This window comes from Solanum pennellii, chromosome 1 (assembly GCF_001406875.1).
Source record: "Solanum pennellii chromosome 1, SPENNV200".
Lineage (NCBI taxonomy): Eukaryota > Viridiplantae > Streptophyta > Magnoliopsida > Solanales > Solanaceae > Solanum > Solanum pennellii.
Genome location: NC_028637.1, coordinates 15,043,205 through 15,068,282, shown reverse-complemented (window position 1 = coordinate 15,068,282; position 25,078 = coordinate 15,043,205). Strand labels below are relative to the sequence as shown.

The 25,078-nt window shown below is 32.7% G+C and overlaps 1 protein-coding gene across 1 annotated transcript; it reads left to right on the top strand.

Moving 5' to 3' along the window:
* The first annotated feature begins 24,206 nt into the window (after positions 1–24,206).
* Positions 24,207–24,679, top strand: LOC107017951. The gene is made up of 2 exons (XM_015218259.1): positions 24,207–24,272; positions 24,377–24,679. The coding sequence occupies exons 1-2, from the start codon at positions 24,207–24,209 to the stop codon at positions 24,677–24,679; spliced, it is 369 nt and encodes a 122-aa protein (XP_015073745.1).
* The last annotated feature ends 399 nt before the right edge of the window (positions 24,680–25,078 follow it).

The following is a 25,078-nucleotide window of genomic DNA, read 5'->3' as shown; positions in this document are numbered from 1 at the left end:
ATGTTTTATTATCACTACAAGATTTTGATCTTTTTAAATTTTTTAAGCTGCTCAAAGCTTGTAAGGTGCCACTCATGTTAACATCTATTTATTTTTCATATTTTGTCGATTCTGAATCTTCACAGTTGTTTTTGAGCTATCTCTTTTTCTGGGTTTTATTGAAGATTTTTTTTTTTTGAAAAATGTACATAAATTGTTGTTTTAAAAGAAAATTTGTAGTTCTAAGTGTGTTGATTTTATTTCAATAGAAACTCGATTTGTGTATATAAATGTTAATTTTTTTTTGAAAACTTCTATTAAATTTTAAGAGTTTGTAATCTTTTCCAGACATTAGAGCTTGTTTGTGATTTGGTTTCCTGGAGTTCTTGAAGTGTTATTATTTCAGTTGAAGTATTAGGTTGGTCATATCTATACGTATGTTGAGCTCTTGATCTTACTGGATTAGATTAACTAAAGTTAAATATAGATATATCATATATTATTATAAGAGGGAACAAAAAAAGTTTAAAGTTGAATTAAAATTTTACCCTTACATTAAATTAAAATGTTATAAAAGCATTTAATTATTTAGTTTAAATGTTAAATTGTATCATTTTAATAAAAATGTAGATGACTTTTGCATTTCAATAAATTAATTCTTAATTAAAATATAAGCAAGTAATTAAATGTTTGGAATGTGCAAAGATATATTTTAATTGTACGTGTATATTCTATAATAATTACTGGCATATGAAAAGAGTGACCCCCCCCCCCCATTTATCCGATTAATGCCACTGATTTTATTTATTTGATTTATTATTACTAAGTTATTAAAAGTGTGTTATTATATATGAATGAATTAGTAATAGATTATTGAGATGACTTGTAATTGCCTCATTTATTACTAATTACAATGATTTGTGTTTTTCATCTTTTTAATTCTTCATTTAATCTAGACTAGATTTCATGTTCAAAGCAATAATTATTAGTTGTAATGTTAATTCTCTTATTAAGTCTAACTATGATTTGTATTTTTCATCTTTCCATCTATCTATATATTAAAGACTATTATTTAGAACTGAAAAATATAGAATCTAAACAGACATTGTTACTACTATTTGAGAACTAGGTGATAACCATTGAAAAATGAGAGAAATTGGAGTCCGAATCCTAAATAGGCCATAAAAATATGAAAGTGACCGAAATAAGCCACTATGTTAGTAAGTAACTAAAATAATCTTAGTGGAAGAAAAAATTTCACTTTATCTAATTTCCTAAACATTTTTAGTTAGTGTCGTAACGTGTATTTTAATATATAACGGAACTTTTTCTTCCACTTTATAAAGTATAAGTTTTTCTTACACTTTATAAAGTGGAACTTTTTCTTCCACTTTATATATTCCTATTTAGTCCATTTCAAAGTGTGAGGACTGACCAAAATAATTATTTAGTCCATAACTTATAGCAATATTTCTATCTTGCTGAGGTAAACCGCTACAAAATATATAAGAATAAGAATAATAAATCATATAAATTAATAAATAATTGTCAAAATCAACAAATAATAATTGAAATATAATTATTGAGCATTGCCAGTCACTTTCATTGATAGTTTCGTTTAAATCAAAATCATATCAGCCGGTAAGAATAATTTGATAATGAGTCATGTTAGGAAAATCAGTAGATTGGGTTATCGGAAATCTGCCAATGCTATTACAATTTTCTAATTGGGGATGGACATCGACTGATAAAGAAGAACGTTGTTGACTAATCTTAGGCTCCTTCCTAACATAGATTTCAAGTATTGTTAACTTGATTTGATCTATGTAGTCATTTAAAACCCTCAAAATGTCAGTCAATGATTCGTCATTATAGATTATAATCAAATTATAATCAGTAATGTTTATACCTATTCTTTTATAAATTGATGAAATAAATTTATGACATCAAACATTATTTAGCATTGTGTTTGGGAGGACAATTATAATAAACGGTATCTCCGTCATGTATAATTTCGCCATCCCAATAAATTGAAACTTTAACTTTAGGTGTAGAAGACATTTTTTTTTGAGATAGAAATGAACAAATATAGAAGATTTTATATTGTAGGTGCTATCAACTATGTTTAAACGTCCTTCAATAGAGATTGAAAGATTTTTCAAAATAAAAAAATAAAAATCTATAGTGTAATATTTTTTTCCATTTTTATGATATGTCAAATCAATATAATTGTATGACAATACTGAAAAAGCTTCTTCAAAACAAGAAAATATTCCTCTTATAAAGTGTAAGAAAAAGCTCATTTTATAAAGTATAAGAAAAACTTACACTTTATTATAGTGGAAGAAAAAGTTACACTTTATAAAGTGTAAGAAAAATTTACACTTTATAAGTGAAAGAAAAACTTACACTTTATATAGTGGAAGAAAAAGTACCACTTTTTAAAGTGTAAGAAAAATTTATACTTTATAAAGAGTAAGAAAAAGTTCCGTTATACGTTAAAAATATACATTATGACACTAACGGAAAACGTTTGAAAAATTGGATAAAGTGAAACTTTTTCTTCCACTAAGCTTATTTTAGTTACTTTAAAAAATTTTGGCTTATTTTGATCACTTCTATATTTTTGTGGCTTATTTAGGTTCCGGACTCAAGAAATTGTCATTCAATAATTCAACTGATAATCAAAAAATAATTCCATCTATGATAGGCAAAAAGACATGAAAAAATAGAATACATGAGGTGGGGAGAAGAACTTGAAGACTTCTTTTTAGACATAACTAAGTCCTCATATCTCTTTCGATATAAATTCTCCATCACGAAGATTATTGTTGTTTCTAAGTTCTTTTGCATTTCTATTAAACTCATTGTGGTGTTGTAATCTTTTAGCTATTATTATGAGTTTTTGAAATAGATGTATGTATGAAGTTCAATGTTTAAATTATATATCTGTCAGTTTTATATTTTAAATGTAATTGCTTTTAATCTTGTAAAATTTTGATAGTACTGTCTTTTAATTTTAGAACTTTAGTTAAATAATACACTCTATCGTTTCTCATTAAAATAAAATACACAATCTTCAATAAGTGTGCATGTATTTTAATATCCACTTATGGCTATAAAAGGTTATCACTGATATTTAGATCATAAAAAAAGACTTGTACAAAGTTAAAGGAGATTATATTAAACTAAATAATTTAACATACTTTTTGCTTGATGCCAAATGTGCGATCCCTTTTTATTTATTTTTGTTGATACATGAAATATAATTGGTAAAATTATTGTTGTTGATTTAAACATTCTATTTGATAGCACAATATTAAATTATATAACAATAGTAAAAAATAAACGTGCAACGCACGTTGTCAGAAACTAGTATGACTTAAAAGTATGAATCCATGGCTGGCTAAATCTACCTGTATGTAACTTTAGTAAATGGCCTTGAAATGAAGTTCTAATGGTTTTGTTAGTTCTGAAAAGTTGAGTTTGGTGTAGAATTACCTTTTGTTTGGGCCAAAAGCTAGAAAGTGTTTTTCACAAAGGTCAGTGTTCTCTCAAAACTCAAAATATTTCCTACTTTCTCTAATTTTCAAACCTATCTGGACGTTAACACGGGACCTAAGATCACGAGTGACCTCAAGCTAACCCTGCCAACATATCATAAACATACTTAAAGATTTTTTGAAAAATAGACATACTGTGTGGAAGCTTATAACATAGCATAAAATGAAATAAGGGGAATACCTATTTTAAGTCTGGATATATAACAATTGAGTTTATTGAAAATTAAAGGGTCAAACTCTATTAAAAACTTAATCTAACTATGTTTGAAAAAAATGACTAGAGATGTTGGGACATTCCCCAACTAAATCTAGCAGCTGAAACTAAAAGACTGAAAATACAAAAATTACATGTTAATCGTCCTCAAAGAATGAGGACTCGCTACTGATACTGCTGAACTATAGATTGGGAACAAATCTATGTGGTATCTAGATGTTGAGGACCTGAACCTACATCATGAGAAGATGTAGAACAGATTATGTGTTAGTGCTTGAATGTTTATGAGCATACAGGATAAGATAAAAATTGAACAATGTATATATAACTAAACAAAGCAATGATATAACAGAAACATTCCTAAAATTTATTAAAATACTGACATACTAACTGAAAATGCAATATTAGTATATTGATAATGAAAAATTCTTAACATGATCATGTAAAACTGAATAAACTGACCTACAGTGTACTTCGTGAACTAAATGAATATTCACAACTAGTGTTCTGAGTTTTATGCAAATAATTAATCAAAAATTCTACGAAAATATGATAATATGATTTGGATTATTCTAACAACTGAATAACAAGAATAATCTAAAGTGTAAGAAACCCTACGTCTAAACATTATATAGGGAATCAAAATTTGACAAAATTCTAGGGACCCAATGGGCGAAAGGAACCCACTAGTGAAATTCCACAAACTTGGCGAAATTCACGAAGAAATTGTTCAATTTTCGCGCTGATCTGAAGATAAATAGTTGTGTTCTTACACGGTTGGTCGACTCTTTCTCTTTCTTTTCGTTCAACTTGATAAATTTTTGGAGAATGAGTTGATTAGGGTGAGTTCTAATTATGTTATTGGGCTAAAACTGACCCAAATGACGTAGTTTAGGGGTCCAACACATAAAGACTAAAATAATCCATCTTAAAAGTTGTCGGGGCCAATCGACGGACTGGCCAACAGACCATCGACTGACCCACGGTCCATCCTGTCAACCGTCATTGGCTTTTAGAGAAGGGGGTTTTGCAGTCTCAATCCAGGGACCAGAACATGACCTTTGGTCTGACCTATGGTCTTTGGGTCCATCTATGGGTCGTGCCTTAATAATACTTTTATCCTTGGTTCTGGGAAGGAGCTGTAGGTGGCCATGCACGGAACCCACCTACGATCCGTGGGTGGTGCCCATCGGTGGCACCTGCAACTTCTGAAATGTGCATTCTACTTTGTCTACGATACGAGGTGCTACATTTTCATATTATACGCGTTATGTGATTTAACCTCAAATGGAAAACTCATTTAAGTGTTCTATTAGCCTCTTAAGTATTCATTTTTTCTCCTTGCATAGTATTTTTTGGCGACGTTCAGCAAGTTCATCTTTCTTCTTTGGTGCATCACTTTCTTTATTGGACTTAGACAATTTTTTACGAAAGAAACAAGCGTTGTGAATTATTGTTTTGACAGAGGTCATGATCACCGGCCGTTCTCCTTTCTCATTTGGCGATCAACAATGTATTGTTTGTAATTGTTTTTGCATTTTTTGCCATTCTTTAAAACATCAAACCTTGCCTTATCAATTTTTCTTCATACATGCAAACAATCAACATATCATAAGAATAGGACAAAATTAGACATTGAGCACACTCATTAATAAGCTAAATAGACCTCTAATAAGGCAAATCTACAAATTGTCAATACCCCCAGCTTAAACTTTTATTTGTCCTTGAGTATATCAAGAATACATTTAGCTCCGTAAAGGTGTCTACAACAGTATTCAATGACAGATAGCATGGAAGTGTTATAACAACATTACTCTCAACGACATGTTTCATTCAATCATGATCAAAACTCTTCAAATGATGCCTAGAACATCTCAACAAAAGCTCAAGCTCACTTTATGTTCTTATCTAATGCAATACCATATTTCAATAAATAGAGTCAAGTTCCCTCAAATCAAGAAAAACTCCATGCTCTCACTAAATAATCAACAAAGATATAATGAATCGATGCAACTCTCACACTCTCATAGGAGTAAAACATGCAAGCATTATCCTATAGTTGCCCATATTTTCAATCATCACACACCCTAGTTCATGAACGGTCTGAGGGGTCACTTAGGCTTGTAAAGGGGTTGAGGGTAATGTTCATGACCTTACCAAGAAATCACAACTCTTTGAAAAAGTCACAACTTATTGAAAAAATCACAATTCTTTGGAAAAGTCACAACTCCTCAAAAAATCACAACCCTTTGAAAAAAATCACAACCCATATGAACAAATGTTTTTGTGTCTTCTCTGAAAAGTCATGACCTTTCCGAGAATTCACAACCCTTAGGAAAAGTCATAACTTATTGAAAAAGTCAAAATTTTTTGGGAAAATCACAATACATCGAAAAATCACAAACCTTTGAGAAAAGTCACAAATATGAACAAATGTTTTTGTGTCTTATCTAAAAAGTCCCTTCCTGAGAAATCAAACCCTTTGAAAAAGTCACGACTTATTGAAAAAGGCACAACTTATTAGGTTTGGGTTATAATTACAGATGGTTTGTAGAAGGATTTTCATCCATTGTTTCTCTATTGACTAAGTTGACTCATTAAAAGGTTAAGTTTCAATGGTCAGATGCTTGTGATAAGAGCTTCTCAGAACTGAAAACAAGGTTTACGACAAGTCATGTTTTAAGTCTATCAGAGGGTTCAGACGGTTGTGTGATCTATTTTGATGCCTCCGGAGTTGATCTAGGTTGTGTTTTTATGCAGCGAGGTGAGGTTATAGCTTATTCTTCTAAACATCTTAAGGTGCATGAGAAGAACTATCCGACTCATGACCTCGAGCTTGCATCAGAGTGTTTCTACTTATGATTTAGAGACATATCTTGTATGGAGTTCACATTGATGTGCTCACGGACCATAAGAGTCTATAGTATGTATTCACCGAGAAAGAGTTGAATCTTCTCAGAGGGAGATGGCGTGAGTTTCTCAAGGACAATGATATGAATGTGCTTTACCATCATGGTAAGGACAATGAAGTAGCAGATGCTCTTAGCAGACTATCTATGGATAATGTAGCACATGTTAAGAAAGAAAGAAAAAAATTAGGAAAGGATGTTCATAGGCATGCTCTCTTGTGAGATCGCCTTATGAATATGTCAGATGGTGGTGTAATAGTTTAGAATGGACCAATATTCATTGGTAGTAAAGGTTATGGAAAAGCAAGACCGTGATCATATACAACTTCAACTAAAGGTGCAAATTCAGTAGAGAGTTAAGGTTTTCTCCTGAGGGGAGATGTTATGCTTCACTATAAAGGTTGTCTATGTGTTCATAAGGTGGGTGAACTGATATAGAAGATTCTTGAAAAAACCATAACTACAAGTATTCTATTCATCCAGGCGCCACTAAGATGTACCGTGATTTGCGGGAAATCTATTGGTGGAATGGTATGAAAAGAAATATGGCACATTTTGTGTCTTAGTGCCCTAACTGTAAGCAAGTGAAGGTAGAACATCCGAAACTCGGAGTACGACTCAAGAGATTGACATTACTACATGGAAGTGGGAAGTGATCAACATGGACGTCATTACATGTTCACCTCGTGCTCGCAAACAAAATGGCTCCATTTGGGTGATAGTTGATAAAGTTACTAAGTTGCACAATTTTTGGCTATTCAGATGACACATTCGGCAGATGAGTATGCCAATCTTTGCATTAATGAGATAGTCAGGTTTCATGGGGTTCCTTTCTCTATCCTCATAGATAGAGGTCCTTAGTTTACTTCTCATTTATGGAAGTATAGGTCTTGGTACTCAGGTAAATCTTAGCTCATATTTAATCTTCAGACGGATGGCCAAACAGAGTGTACCATTCGTACTTTAGAAGACATATTGAGAGCTTGTGTGATCGATTTCAAGGATAGTTGGGATAATCACCTTCCTCTTATAGAGTTCTCCTACAACAAAAGCTAGCATTATAATATTCAGATGCCCCCTTATAAGAAACTATATAGGCGTATATGTAAATCTCTAGCTTGTTGGTTTGAAGTCAGTGAAGCAGCCCCGATAAGGACAGATTTGGTTCATGATTCCATGGAAAAATTTTGCTCATTAAAGATAGACTTAAGAAAACCTACAATCACAAGAAGTCATATGCAGATCTAAGGAGAAGAGACATGGATTTCCAAATTGATGATTGGGTTTTCCTGAAAGTGTCACCTATGAAGGGGGTGATGAGACTTTACAATAAAGGAAAGATCAGTCTTAGATATATAGGCCCTTACAAGATGTTGAAAAGAGTTGGTAAAGTGTCTTATGAGTTAGAATTGACAGCAAAACTAGTGCATCCGGTCTTTCACAATTCGTTGTTTAAGAAGTGTGTAGGTGATCCAACATCTATAGTACCATTGGAAAGTCTGGCTGTGAAGGACAATCTTACTTACTAGGATGTGCCAATTAAGATTCTTGATCGTCAAGTTCGAAGGTTGAGAAAACAAAGAAGTCACTTTAAGATTTTGTGGAGGAGTCAGTCCGTGGAGATACTTGCGAAGCAGAAGAAGCCATGAAGGCCAAGTATCCTCATCTCTCTCCTTTTGACTCCATTCCATCATGATGTAGTACTTAATCTCTAGATTTTCAGTCATTCATGCATATATTCAGCCTTAGTATCATGTTCCTTCAGGAGTACTTGCATTTTCAGCGTATATGCATGTTCTTAGAACTTATTTCAGTCAGATTTTAGTTTCCAGTATTTAGTGGTAGGGTTGCAGCTCCTCCCCTCCAAATTAAACTATTTTAGTCTTCATTTAAGGACAAATGTTACTAAGGGGGAGATAGTGTTACACCATATATTCTAGATAAAAGTAATTGTAGAAATCAGAAGTTGCAGGTTACACTGACGGGCACCACCCATTGACCGTAGGGTGACCCACAAACTGTAGGTCGAGTCAGTGGGTGGCCACTTGCAACCCACCCAGAAACAATCCAAAAAATATATATAAGGGTTGGCCAATGGTCGGACCCATAGACCATAAGTCAGACCATGGGCCATGGTCCTGGTCCATGGATCAGACCCCTGAACATTCCCCCTCTGAATCCTGTCGGCGGTTGACAGGACTGTCAGTCCGTAGTTGGGCCGAACAACATTTTAAGTCAGGGGACGTTTGGTCTTTTTCTTATGTGTTAGACCCCTAAACTACATCGTTTAACCCATAAACTACGTTTTATTATTCATTTTATCCTAGTATTTAATTAGAACTTACCCTAGTCAATTCATTCTCTGAAAATTTATCAAGTTGAACAAAAATAAAGAGAAAGAGTCGACCAACCCTCTCCAAGAATGCAACAAGATTTTCTTCAGTTCCAGCCCCAATATCAAAAAAATTCTCCATGAATTTCGACATCAAGTATGTGGGATTTCACTAGTTGGTTCATTTCCTCCATTAGATCCATAGAAAATAGTTGATTTTTCATCTACAAGTCGTCACTATTTTAAAATTGCATATTTTGTAACTAAACAATGACTGTCACTGAATCCCATATTGATTAGAGACAATGAAATAATATTCACTAATTGCTTATTTAATACTGACAAAAACTAACGTCACAAATATGTATACAATTTTTGGCTAAATCTTACAACCTTTAACCACGAACTTTTATTTTTCGATTATGTAACACTTTATTTTTAAGGGAAAATGCACCAGTACCCCCTCAACCTATGCCCGAAATCCCAGAGACACACTTATACTATACTAAGGTCTTATTACCCCCCTGAATATATTTTATAAGTAATTTTCTACCCCTTTTTAGCCTACGTGGCACTAGTTTGAAAAAAAAGTCAACCATCATTGGGCCCAAAAGATAGTGCCACGTAGGCTAAAAAGGGGTAAAAATTATTAATAAAATAAGTTCCGGGGGGTAATAGGACCTTAGTATAGTATAAGTGTGTCTCTGAGATTTCGGGCACAGGTTGAGGGGGTATTTGGGCATTATCCCTATTTTTTATGACGAAACTGTTTTCGTATAAAAAATTATATCTATCTCAAGACAAACTAGTTTGTCACAAATTGAATGCATTATTAGCAACAATATACTATGTCAGTAATAACTAAAAATTTGTCTCTCATGACACTCAATAAATGGCACCAAATTATTTTTGGTGGAACATTTGAGTGGACAAAATTTTCTACGATATTATACGTTTTGAAAACTAACAATATATTGCTCATGCATTTAAATAAGAAATAAAGTTTTGTCACAAAAGATGAATAATTAGTAATGAATTTTGTGTCGCACCTAATAATTTTGAAGCTAATATCACATTTATTGTAGTGTCCAGCGAGGCCAGCCGCTCGCGAACGTGACAGCAAGCACGTGAGACCCAAGATGCTAGTCGTTCGTGCTTAAAATATTTTTGTTCCCAAAAGTGTTTGTGGCAACTTACCCATTGTCTCCACTATATTATAATTGGTTGAAACCATGTCCCTACTATGTTTAAATATGTATAAGATTGATTAAAAATTGCAAAAAAAGGAAAAACAAAATTAATATTTTGGTACTGCTTAAATTTCAATGGAAAAGTACTGCCGCATAAAAAAAACTCATACAATTTTCACTGTAATTATTCATATGCTCATACAATATATCATCCTACATACCCTAACTATTGAAGTTCATAGACATTTAACCTTAAAACCCCAACATTTGAAGAATCCAGTGTAACGGGTGGGTTTCGTTGTTATAGAAATGTTAATGGGGAAAAATCGGGGCCGGAAAAAACTTTTTCATACTACTAGGATTTTCCTAACCTTGTCCAGATTTGGAAGATTTTAAAGTCATCAAGGTATAAGGTAATCTGGTAGCAATCGTGTGGAGTAAATGCGGATTTGATTACATAATCGGTTCGATAACTCATTAAGGAATCTGTACGACTTTACGACAATAAATTTTTGATAAGTAGATCATCGGGAATCGATCTTGGCGTTCAAGTAACTTTCTGAGCATAGTGGGTTAAGAGTATGTTGTTAAAATGGGAAATGAAATTCATTTAAGGAGCTCGCTGCCTCGCTTCGTGCCATTGCATAGGGATTCTTACTACTGCAACAATGCCGCTACAGCGGGAGGGGTGTCACTGTAGCGAACGAGGCGGAGATGGAATTAAGGATCTTGGGATTTTTTCAAGACAAGCTCACTGGTTCCTTTTGTGCCGCTGCAACAGGATTAGTGTCACTGCAGAGATGCCACTACAACAGGATGGATGTCGCTGTAGTGGGATGACGAGTTTAAGATTCCTAAATAAAATCCTTAGACGACCTTATTTTGTATTTTTTGACCTTTTGAGTTAAGAGAAGACTCTTGGGCTATTCTAACTCGCTATCCATCATTTTTGAAGCTAGATAAGCTTTGTTACTCCGCGAACTCATTTTTGATCCATATAACGTTTTAGAATGGATAAAATATTGATGAGGAAGGATTTTTTTTGAAGAATCCTATGTTGGAATTACCCTAATTGACTAGTTGGGGTTATGGGTTTTGAACTAGGGTTCATAGATTGTGAGTTTTCCTAGAATTTAGTGTTTCTTTGTTGATTTCTATGTATAAACTGTTGATTATAGACCACGAACAAGCGGAACGAATCTGAAAATTGAAGGATAAGGTTGTCTAGGGTTTCAAGCTAGTTCCGAGGTAAGTGATGGTTGTGATTCTAGAGTTGTGTGATATACAGTTGCTTTTCTTCGTTGTGATACTTATATATGTATGCATGTTGCAATATTGATCATAGATGTTGAAAAGGGAGATATGAATATTTATACGATGAAATTGAAAATTGAATGCTTGATCTTGATGTTTGATAGGGATTCGCTGTCATATTTCAGCACTCTAACTTGGATCGGATTGCCAGATTCCGGCATGCTAATTGGGATCGACTGCCACGTTTTGACATAAAAATGGGATTGGATTGCCATGTTCCGGCACGATTAAAGTTTGCGTTGGGTTCTGTGAGAGTGCGAACTATGTGATGAAGCATGCGAATTGTGATATTGGTTTTTATGATGATATTGAATATGTTGTTATTTATGCATGTGTTGTAATGTTGTAATTGCTTGTTTGTATTACACTTGTAAGATAGTCGTGTGATCCTATCAGTACACTGTGGTTGCGTACTTATTCTACACTTGCTCTTATTTTTGTTGAGTACAAGGCATCTTCACGCGACTGTTGACAGACCTTGCTTATGAGATCGGTGATCTCTTCAAGTTCAAGGGTGAGCCACATTATTCGAGCTGCCATGTAATTCTCTTTAGTCTATGTCCACCATTTTAGACATAGACCTTGCTTTAGTTAGTTGATAGTTCGTTAGTAATCTCTTGTTAGATATTGATATTGTTATAGTTATGGTACATTGCCTTTCAGATTCTAGGTTTATCGTCCACATTGTTAGTTAATTACTAGATCATTATTCAATAAAGGAACCTTGCCTTTAGCTATTTAACTTGCTTCAGTAACTTAAATACCATAGTTTTAGATTTTTTGCTTTAGTTGGTTGTTAGTAGTGGTTCTCCCACCGAGTTGTAGTGTGAGTTCAATCACATTAATCTGGATCGTCACAAAGCTGATATCAGAGCCTAGGTTCGTTGATCTCGATGTACCTAAATGAGTCTAATAGAGTCTCGCGAAATGTTACGGGGATGCCTTTGCTTTTCTTCAAGAGGCTATAGGACTTTAGGAAATCTCCAGTTCTTTCTTGTCTACTTCGTGCTATGACTTGATTCCAATTGGTATTGGGCGATTCAAATTGGTAGCTAACTTCTTTCACCGTTCAATCTGAAGATGGTTAATACTAGGTATAATGGTGTTAGGCCCGTAGATCCTGCTGATACTCCAGTTGAAGAACCCACAAAGAAAGGTTGCGGTCGAGGCATAGGTAGAGGAAGATCTAAGGGTAGAGGTTGCGGGAGAGTGGCGCCTGTTGTGGATGACGTACTAAACGATTATGATTCGGTGAATGAGAACCCTCCGACACATGAGAAAGTCAATGGAGAAGATGGGGACGTTGATAATGTTGAAGAGGTTGAGCAAGGTGAAGAAGGGCAAGCTGAATCCATAGGAATTTCTCTCATTGATCCGGTGTTAGCTCAACAGATCATGTCTTTTTTTGAAAGGGTTGGCTGGTCCGGGGATGATTTCACCTACTCAAGCACCCGTGAATCCCCATGTTGCTAACAATGAGCCCAAGCTAGTTGGGGATAGAGGTAACGATGCCTTCTTCCGTCCTTTGTTGGGTTCCTTGATGACCGGCAATGAGCGTGATGTGTTGATCGGTAACGAGCGTGATATGTTGACCAAGTTCTTAAAGCTCAAGCCCCCGATAATTCTTGGTTCGAAGGTAGAGGGTGGTTATGAGTTCATAGTGTATTGTTATGAGAGGTTGCATAAGTTTGGTATCATTCACCAACATAGAGTTGAGTCTGTGTCCTTTAAACTTCAAGGTGAGGCCAATCAATGGTGGAGAGCTTACATGGAATGCAGAGCCTTTACATTACCTCCACTTACTTGGACCCAATTTCATGTCTTATTTTCAGAAAAATATGTGCTTAGGACTTTGAGAGATCGCAAGAAGACTGACTTTGTGACGCTAGAGCAGGGTAGTATGTTTGTGGCTGCTTATGAATCAAAGTTTGACCCTTTATCTAGATATTCTACACAGCTGGTTACCACAGAACAGGAGAGGATCCTGTTGTTTATTCGAGGTTTGGATTATAAGCTACAAGTGTTATCTGTTCACATGACTTCTGCAGGAAGGAGTTTCAATGAAGTGACCGATTATGTCATGAAAGTTGTGAGGGTGAAGAGAGACGTCAAGCTAAGGTGTAGGCTAAGACAGCCAAGAATTTTTGAAATTTTGAGGGCTCCTATGCTAGAGGATCTGGTCGACCTACACTCAAGGCCAAGACAATGTAGTCCGACATGCCTGCCTCTACCGGTAACTATTCGGGAACTCCTTCTAATAATTTTTTACCTTATTAGAATGTTGGGCACGTGGCTGTCAGCATACCATCTCGAGGGCGCACATGCTTTAGTTGTGGAAAACTTGGACACATAATGAGGAGCTGCCCCTAGTCGCATCCGCTTGAGCCTGGACAACAACTTTCTTGAGCAGTTGTACCCGCGGAAAATGGTAATAAAGGTAGGGGATGTCCACAAGTAGGACGAGGAGGAAATCAGAGATGTCGTGGAGCTAGAGGAAATGGTAACAAAGGTAGAGGCTATGTGCAACTAGGCGGGGAGGTAGCTCGAGTGGATAATATAGCTCAATGTTATACCTTTCCAGGCAAAAATGAGGCAGAGGCGTCTGATGCATTAATCACATGAACTATTCTTGTTTTCAACCGAATGGCTAATGTATTATTTGATCCGGTTTCAACGTAATCTTATGTGTCTGTGAGATTCACCTCTGATTTTGAGATGTTTTGTGATATGCTTGATGTTTCTATACATGTTTCTACCCCGGTTGGTGAGTCCGTCATAGTCACCCATGTTTATCGTGCTTGCCCTATTTTGTTTATGGGATTTTAGACTTGGGCCGATTAGGTGATTTTGGATATGGCTGACTTCAACATAATCTTAGGCGTGACTTGGTTGTCTCCCTATTATGATGTTCTTAATTGTAATACTAAGTTTGTGACTCTAGAAATTCCGGGAAGGGAAAAATTAGAATTGGAAGAGGTGTACAAGCCTAACCAAGTTAAGATTATATTCTCCATCCTGGCTAGTAAAGTAGTAGAGCAAGGTTGTTTAGCTTATTCGGCTCATGTCATGGATATTAAGATGGATGTTCCATCCATTAGGTCTATTATGGTGGTGTCTGAATTTAGTGAAGTGTTTCCAAATGATTTGTCCGGCATGTCTCCTGATAGAGACATTGATTTTTGTATTGACTTAGATCCTGGTATGCGACTCATTTCTATCAATCCATATCGCATGACTCCAACGGAGTTAAGAGAGCTTAAGGCTCAATTCCAAGAGCTTCTTGATAAAGGTTTTATTCGACCTAGTGCTTCCTCATGGGGTGCTCTGGTTTATTTGTTAAGAAAAATGATGGTGGCATGAGGATGTTCATAGATTACCAATAACTAAATAAGGTCACTATTCGGAATAAGTACCCCTTGCTTTGGATAGATGATCTTTTTGACAAATTACAAAGTGCAGAGGTCTTCTCTAAGATTTATTTAAGATCCGGATACCATCAATTGAACATTAAGCCCAAAGATATACCCAAGATGGTTTTAGGACTCGTTATGGGCACTATGAATTTTCGGTTATGTCGTTCATGAGCTTGATGAATGTAGAATTCAAGCCCTTTATTGACTCTTTTGTGATAGTTTTTATTGATGATATTTTTGTTTATACGTAAAGTGAAGAAGAGCACGCTAACCATCTTCGTACTATTTTGCGTATCCTTGGAATGCAAAAGTTATATGAAAATTTTTCCAAGTGTGAATTTTGGTTGAAGTCGGTTGCATTTTTTGGGCATGTGGTGTCAAAATAAGGGGTAAGGGTAGATCCCCAAAAGGTTGAAACAATTGAGAATTGGATACGACCTAGTTCGTTGACGGAAGTAGGAATTTTGTGGGACTTGCTAGTTACAATCGTCATTTCGTTAGTGTTATGCCGTAATTTTACTATTTAAAAAAATCACTTTTTGAAATGTTTCTAAGTATAAAACAATTTGAGAAAAATACTTAGAAAAGAGTTGCCACTTAATTTTTTAAAGGACATACGAAAACTTAATTTAAAAAGATTTTGACATATTAAATCTTAATAAATTTAGAGAAAATGAGTAAGAGGTTCTTATTTACGCTTTAAGAAGGTTTTTTAGGCATTTGAAGTGTGCGCTAACACGCAATTATCCTATGACTTAGGTTAATTATTTTTTACTATTCTTAGGAATATGATTTAATATAATGTAATAATTAACAATATTCGATAAACTTTAAGAAAATATTTAAACAAAATATAATTTTTATTTTATTTTAAGAAAATGAAACCATAATTAGAATTTTTGAAATTGATTATAAGTGAATAGAATTTAACAAAATTAGATTATTATTATTATTATTATTATTATTATTATTATTATTATTATTATTATTTTGAATCATTTTAAAAGATAATAACTCAAACCAAATTGATCAATTTAAGCATGAAGACCAATTTCAAATTAATAAAAGAATAAAAGCTTCGCCTAGCTTAAATCAATTTTTAAAAGGAAAAAGGGTCAAAAATATCCTCTAACTTTGATTTATTGCTTAAATTTACCCTTGTCGTTAAAATGAAGTTAATTTTACCCCTTTCTTTACTAATTTCACCAAATTTATCCCTCATTTGACGGATTGACCCAAATTGACCCGATTTTTTTTTGAAAAAAACTTATTCCTTATTTAACCCAATAACCCGACTCCATTTAAAATAACCCAACTCATTTTTCCAAATCTCCTATTCCCATTTACCCATTCTCCGAAATTTCCTTCAATTTTTGTAGTACATCTATATGAGTCTTCCCTTTGTTGTTGTGTTCTCAGTCGTCTCTTCTGCTTTTTTTTTATGTGGTGGGATTTATATATTCTACTCTATGTAAGTATATGGATGTGCAGTTGGTATATGCAGGCTACCTAATGAATAATATAGAATGGTTTTTGAGGGGGCTTGCATCTCCATGCTCTATGAATGTGCCGAGTACCAGAATGGTGGCTTGCTACTTGATGACCAAGATTCCACTGTTACCAATCAAGCGTTGTCCTCTTCTCTCTTCTTAGTTTTTGGAGAATGGAATATCGTTTTTTTTTTAAAAAAAATCGAGTCAATTTGGATCGATCAATCAAATCAGGGGTAAATTTGGTGAAATTAGTAACGGAAGAGGTAAAATGAACTTCATTTTAACTGATTTAAACAATAGATCAAAGTTGGAGGATATTTTTGATCATTTTCCCTTTTTAAAAATAGTAAACTGTGGTTAAGTGAAAAACATTAAAGAATATATTTTTTAAGGACATAGATTTGACTTAACTAAAGATATTAATTCTACTAATATACATGACATAAAAATAAATTATTGCAAAAGATGTTGAAATAGTAAACCAACATAAAGAAAAATAACTCATCTTTTGGGGGATTTAAGTAAGTTAATTATCAGTTCTAAAGTTAGAGTAAAATAAAATTAGTCAACATAATCAAAACAATTAGGAGAGTGAAAGAGATGATGAAATTGGGCCCCTATTGGGCCAATTTCGCTGCATTTTTTTGGGTTTTAACCCAATCCCATTTTTGTATATATCGTCTGTATACAAGTGTATATCGGCATGTATACCAGCTCTTTCCATGTATTTCTTACTTCCGAACACCTGTATTTTTCCTCAGACCTATAATTTCACATTTTTCGATTTTTATATCGATGTATAATGAACGTATACAACCATTTATGGGTGTTTTTGGGACCTGTCTCAGCTTCCAATTTCTTTGAACATTGAAGAGGCTGACTCAAAGAAAAATCACTCCTCTATGTCTCAACTCGAGAATGCAAGAGAGAAGTCCTCCATGGACTCGGAAGGAGTAAGGTCATACAAACAAAAGAAAGAAAAAATATGAATCAATGCCAAACCAAACTGCTGGAACTAACAAATGTAAAATCCAAACCAAATACACCATGCAAAGAAAAGTAACAACTTATGTCTTGCTTGGAAAGATACACAAAATATTATTATGAAATAAAAGAAGATAATCACTTAAGATAATAGTATATATAAGCTATGTTCAAGTTGTATTTGAGCTTTTGAAAACATGAACAATTCTAGGAAATTTGCTATTCACCAAGAGATACAGAAAACTCTAAATACTAGGAAAATAGGAACTCACGGCTAAGATAAGAAAGAGGCAACAAACTACCGAACTAAACAAAATAAACTTAGAGAAATGATCACATTTTTTACAATCAAAGGCACCAAGATGAACAAATAAGCATGTATTTAGCATAATTAGGCTATCTGACTAGTTAAATACAAAGTAGAAAACGAAAGAAGTTAAAGAAGTCACGTTTGACTAGTGAAACAACGAGATTAGATTTAAAACAAGACAATCATCTTCCAAGTCTCATTTTTGAAGCCAAAACGATTCTAGCATGTAAATGACTAGACACATATAAGAATAAGCTAACAATGAGCATACGGGTCAAGCCAAAATTAGATTATGACGAGTTATGAACATGATAATAACAACTGAAAAATAAGAGAAACACGACCAACATTTAGGTTGTCCAGAGCATGAATTAATACTACGAGGTTTGGCTGACAGATAGGCATTTAAAAACTACGGAGAGGATAACTCAGAACACAAGAAAACAAAGAAGAAACTGAACTACATAGTTAATAATCTTGGAATGGAAACTAAATAAACTTCAAATCCATTTTTAGAGACAATAAAGCATAGATTTAAATAAAGTATAGATACAAATCTAATTAATGAACATAGCGACCAGATATCATCAATGCAAAACTCATTGATATGGGATTCAAACTCGCTGCCCAAAACTCACAAGAAAACAAGATTATGGACAAGCTAACCACATAACCAACATACTCTCGTTGACAATCCTTGCATAGAGTATCGAATACACAAAATATGCTACATTGAAACGGAGTATAAAAGGAAACGAGGATACCTTTCTTGGAACAACGTTCTGGGACGATGAGCTTAACCTTGAAGAACTTCCACCACCTGAATCGATTCCAATGAGCAAAATAGCTCCGAGTTAGAGGAGAAAAAACTGAAAATTCCTCTCTATTTTGGAAAGAATATTCCACCTAAAATGCTCTTGTTTTTGAGTAACAAAGATCAATACTTCAAAATCCCCCTGTTTTCTGTCTCTACTTTTTCCCACAACGAATTCTTTTTTGCCCCCGATTTTCTCCCCTCAACACTAAAGAAGATGGATGTTTATACAGAGGAATTTGAGGTTAGTTTAGGGGGAAAACTCGTTTGATTTTTGAATTTATTCGTTCTTTTTCGAGGCAACAGTAAAGAGGGATGGAGAGTTGTATTTTTCCCTGAAACTCAGCGAAAAAAGGGGGAAAAGGGGATGGGACGAGTATGGGGATTGGGGCGTTGCAGCAAAAGGAGGCGTGGATTTTTTCGAGTTTTCCGGATTGATGCGGCGTTTCTGAATGATTGACGATGGAGAAGAAGAACAGGGTCGGTCGGGTCGGGTCGGCTACTGTATGTTGTATGCATATGGGATCGGTATTGTTAATGGGCTGATAAGAATAATTGGATTGTAGGGAAAATGAATGAAAAAATTACTAAAATACACTAGTTTAATTTATTTAATTTCATTAATTCCCTACTGATGTATTAAATTACAAAAATCCCTTTTTTTTTATCTCAAATGATACTAATTAAATTTTATACATTAAAATATTAAAAAGGCAATATTTACCTTACCAAGGTAAAGCAGAAATTACCTTCCCAATGCATGACTCCTTTCCCCCAAAAAATCACCTTCCCAAAATTACCTTACCAAGATTTCCGCCTCCCCCCAAAAACTTCTCCTAATTTTTTCCCACTAATTTTTTCGTTTATATATAGATTCAAATAGTATTTTGTAAGTATCACGTGATAGAATGATTCTTTGTTTTCTTTTTACTTATATTTCGTATATATTAAGGTATCAAATAATAGTATATGTATATAAAAATTTAAGTATCTAATTTAAATTGTGAATTTGAGTATCTTTTTATGTGTTTGACATGAAATTTAATGTATCAAAAAAATATATTTAAATTTAATATTTCGTTTATATATAGTTTCAAATAGTATTTGTAAGTGTCATGTTAACCTGTTTATTTATATTTAGTATCAGCATTATGCAATTTTTAGTACAATTTAAAACATTAATATTATTATATGCGCTCAATACTTTATAAACTTTTTATATATTTTACAATTTGAAATATTCATATTTGAAAAATCAGAATTGGCCTTTCAGAATTTTTTTTAAAGCAGAATAGTGTTGTTTTTTTTTTTGTTTTGAATGACTATTTTAAAATTTTTAAATTGAATAAAATTGAATGTAGTAATTTGGAAGCAGTTTTCACGGTGATTTGGTTTCAAAATTAACTTAAATAAAGGGAAGGAAAATCATTAAATTAAATGATTATTTAATGTAGTAATTTCTGAAGCAATTTTCACGGTCAATTAGTTACAAGATTAACATAAATCAATTGAATGGAAATCAGTTACCCTTGATTTTAGCTATAACAGTTACAGAAAAAAAAATTCATTCATTTATATTCATTTATATTTAAGTATCATTTCTGTTTTATAAAGTATCCAGAATTCTTAAAAATAAGGGATTTTTGATAAATATTGATATTATAGGGATAGAATGTAATTTATCACTTACAGTATGTCATTTGCCTAATTTTTACAAAATGAATTGGGTTGGACTTGGTAAAGGTATAACATACATAAATTTCATAGTGTAAAATTTAATTATTTTTTTATCTCTATTTTTTTTCTTATTACACAAATTTTATATTGTTTAGGTATTTTAGATACATAATTAAAAATCTAGATACATTATTATTGATAAATTATGTATTAATTTGTTGCACTTATTAGGAAAAAAACTGAAAAGTCAAATTAAGGTCTCTAGTATTTACACTAAAAAAAAGATGAAAAAACTGCAAAATAAATTAAAATCCCATAAATTTCTCTATTTCATTCCAAATTATTGTCAAGAATTTAATGTTGTAACAAATCAAAACAATCACAAATTAAATTCTTATTCTTATTCGTTGTTCTCTCTATTCCATTCATTAGCTAAAAAAATCATACGATACATAATGAGTATTTTAATTTTCTTACGTATATTCTTACTTTCAATCATACATAGATAAATATATGAGAATGCACACATGATATTGTTCGTAACAGATTGTATTGCTTGATAAAATATGTCTTGTTTGATGCAGGAAACATTCTCAAGTTTCATGCTCCTAACCAGTTATTGAAAAAAAAAATTCTGCATTTCCAATTCTGGTGGCAGAATTCTTCATCCATGGGCTTTACCTAAAAGCATGCACATGAGATAGTGCGTTTAGTTTAGATCCTCTGAAAGTACATTTCTTATATTTGCCAACGAAAGGTGACATGAAACCTGCTTGATATGTACAGTATCAATTCTTAATCCCTAATTATCCAGCAAAAAAAACTATCAGATTTGATTCAAAAAAAATTTGTTGTAATTTTGGATAAACAAGGTAAGTTGTGAAGGATAAAAAAGTGATGAAATTGTTGTTGGACAAATGATATCTTTTGTGGATCTTTAAGTTTATCGAACATCCTTTCGATTTTGATTCAAGATTGTTGAAAATTTTGAGATTCAAACTTTTTCTTCCAATTTATTGAAGATCCTTTTAATTTGATTCAAACAATTTGAAAAATTTTGAGCTTCAAAATTATTCTCCTAATTCATCGAAGATCCTTTTATTTTGATTCAAAATTTAGAAAAGATACATCATGAAGATTCTTTCAATTTAAATTGATAAGTGTTGTATATCTATTGATACATTAAATAAGAAATTTTTGTCCATAAGATTTTATGTTTGAAATTGATACGTTATTGTTTGATAATAGTTCTATGCATGTATCAGATACATTTAGTATGTATTCAAATTTACATATCATGCCTAAAAGATTAGTGCATGATACATTATTATTTATGTACCGTATTTTGTTTGAAAAATACTATATATCTTTTTAGAAAGACATTATACCTGTAATTGCTCGAAATAGTATGTTTTTTGGTGTGTGATACATAATACAAAGTCTATGTATCAAGTACAATTTATATTGAACATGATAAACACTAATTAAAGATTCAACAACATTATAGTTATGTATTAATACCTTAAAAATCAACATGGGACACGGAATAAAACAAAGGTTATTGTAGCAGTGACGTACCGAATAAGTGATAAAGACTAATTTATTAATCGAAAGAGGCGAGATAACATTGAAAGTAAGTCCAAAAAATTAAAAGATCGAACCAGCGGAATGAAGTGTATCAAGATCTCCATTAGAAATTCCTGAAACCATTCCAAATACACTCCAAGATGAACTCTATGTATTAGCAATGTTTTTTCACCTCTATTCCATAAAGATACTGGAGTAAAAGATTTCAGTAATTTTTTAAATGACTTTTTTTAAAAAAATTATTGAAAACTGAAGGATTGAAGTAAAAATCAACTTCTTGAATAACTTGAAATCATTAATTGGAAAGAGAAACAATTTAAAATTAAAAAAATGATTAATGAAAGTAACTAAGAAGAGATTTGTGGAGTGAAAAAAGGAAGAAAAATCATGAGTAGGAGATTTCAAATTAATGTGATTAGAAAGTATCTTAATATTTAGATGATACATAATGATAAAAAAAGAGTAATTATGCTCAATATAAATTGATAATCTATAAAATCTTACAGATATACATATTTGATACCAAATGCCGACTAGTTGAATATAATATAAAAATTGTCCAACACTTAAACATGATATAAAAATTAACCAACACTTAAACATTATATAAATAATAGATTACAGTTATATTAGTAACTTCCAATGTATACTTTGTGTGTATTTGATACATTTTAGTAAATTTTGTATATCTGATACACACTCTAATAGTGTAAATTAGTACAACAATAAATATTATTTTTGTATCAATAACTTCACATATAATTACAAAAACTCCACATATGATACAAAATTGCTCGCTACTATTGAACATTATTTTTGTAATTTATCATAATGTTGAAATGAAACATTACACATTAATTTAATAAAAATAAAAAATAACTAGATACATTAAAAATTTGAATCCATATATATATATATAAAAAAAGATGAATAAGAAAAAATCGAAAAAAAGCCAAAAATCTGATCTGCTTCTCTTTAACCTTCTCAACATATCGATAATGTATCAAATTGTTGTTGCATTTGTGGTTGTCCATTGGTTTCAATAAAAGGTTTGTCAATACATTGTTATAGAAAGTCTACCATCATCGACATTTTGGAGGAGGACAGATGGACCCCAAGATCTCATATGAATATTAGAAGAATTTAGTAGATTAACCCCAACACTAAATGAAGGGGACTATCCCATTTGTATTAGGAAAAAATTCTTGAAAAAAATGGATCTACCCATTCACATGTTGAATGATTGACTTGAGAGAGAGAATTCTTTTGAAAAATAAATTAATTTGAAAATTGTAACGTCTAAGAATGTGGAGTGAATTTAGGGAGAGAAAAGACAAGTGAAAAGGGGATAACAAACGTGGGTTTTGGCTGGTGAATCTTATGTATCTGAAAATTTTATGAATTATAAGAAATAAGGGATTTATGAAATATTTCAAAAAGGTAGGAAAAAATGGAGAATAAGATGAATAAAATTGTGTATATAAGTAATTTATCCATTAAAAAGGGGGAACTGGGCTGAGAATAATAAAGTGGGCTGGAAATTGGCCCAACTTTGGTCAAGTAGAGCAAAATATTGGTTAAAATGATTTTAAAAAATAACCAAATAAATTTCAAATCAGTCAAGTTGGATAAGACGAATTAATATCAATTAATTAACGAGCTACTTAATCTTAACAGAATAAAATAATTAACTCAATTATAAAGTAATAACTAAAAAAATATATGCCAACTTAAAATAAATTGATTTAATAAAATATTCAACTAAAAAGTAAAATCTTTTGAGATGGATTTCGAATGTTCATAAAATATATTAATTATATATAATTATATAGAACATATAAATTATTTAAAATTATGAAAAAGCGATGAAACTATTTGATATAACTTGCACACTATATTTATTATTTTATTTTTATTTTAAAATTCTTATAAAACTAATTATTATACATCGTTTGAAATTTATGAAGCTCTATGATTAATTTATATATTGGAGGTCCAAAATTTGGTGTCAACAGTTAGGAATTTTCCTTCAATCGCTATTCACTTTGCAAATCTGACCAAAAAGCAGGTACCGTTTAAATGGACTGAAAAATGTGAGGGAACTTCCAAAATCTTAAGACTTTTTTGACCACCGCGCCCATTCTAGCATTACCGATTGAGGGTAAGGACTTCATTGTTTATTGTGATGCTTCACATTCTGGATTGGGTGCTATGTTGATGCAGGATAAGAATGTCATATCTTATGTCTCGTGTCAATTGAAGGTGCACGAGAGGAATTATCCCACTCATGATTTGGAGTTGACAACAGTGTTATTTGCTCTTAAGTTATGGTGACATTATTTGTATGGAGTTAAGTGAGGTATTTACTAATGATCGTAGTTTACAACATGTATTCACCCAAAGGGATCTAAATTTGAGGCAGCGAAGATGGATGGAATTCTCAAGGATTATGATGTAACTATCAAATACCATCCTGGTAAGGCAAATGCTGTGGTAGACGCTTTGATTTAAAAAAACGATAAGTATGGGTAGTCTAGCTCACTTAAGTGGAACAAAGAGACTGTTGTCCAAGGGTATTAGAGTGTATGTTTGTCCAGTTTGGCATTTCTGAAAGTGGTGGGTTGTTAGCTAGCGTTGAAGCTAAGTCCATGTTCATAGAGGAAATCAAGGACAAACAATTTGAAGACGGAGAATTAGATGAGATTAGAACAAAAAATGCAACAGGTAAGTCTCAAAGAACAACTCTAGATGCTAATGGTGTGCTCAACTATAAGGGTAGAATGTGTGTTCCAAGAGTTGAGAATTTGATTCTTAGGTTATTGGCGGAGGCTCATGGCTCGCGCTATTCTATTCATTCGAGCGTGACCAAGATGTATAGAGATCTGAAACGAGTGTATTAGTTGTCGGGTAAGAGATAAAACATTGAGAATTTATGGCGAAGTGTAAGAATTGTCAACAAATGAAATATGAACATCAAAGACCTGCAAGGCTACTTCAAAGGATGCCAATCCCGGAATGGAAGTGGGAAATTATATCAATGGATTTTGTGGTTGGTCTTCCCAAGGCTTTAGGGAAATTTGATTCTATTTGGGTTGTAGTTGATAGGTTTACCAAGTTGGCCCATTTCACTACAGTAAGGGTGGATTATAACGTTGAACATTTAGCTAGGATTTATGTAAAGGAAATAATAAGGCTTCATGGTGTGCCCCTTTCCATCATCTCAGATAGTGGAACCCTTTTCACTTCCAAGTTTTAGCGAAAGTTGCATGATGAATTGGGAACACAACTCACTTTTAGTA

What these genes read in the sequence shown, in the direction of transcription:
- LOC107017951 (XM_015218259.1), top strand. Translation starts at nt 24,207, where the DNA reads ATGGATGGAATTCTCAAGGATTATGATGTAACTATCAAATACCATCCT. An exon ending in CTGGTAAGGCAAATGCTGTG is followed by an intron (nt 24,273 to 24,376) that starts GTAGACGCTTTG and finishes ATGTTTGTCCAG; the next exon opens with TTTGGCATTTCTGAAAGTGG.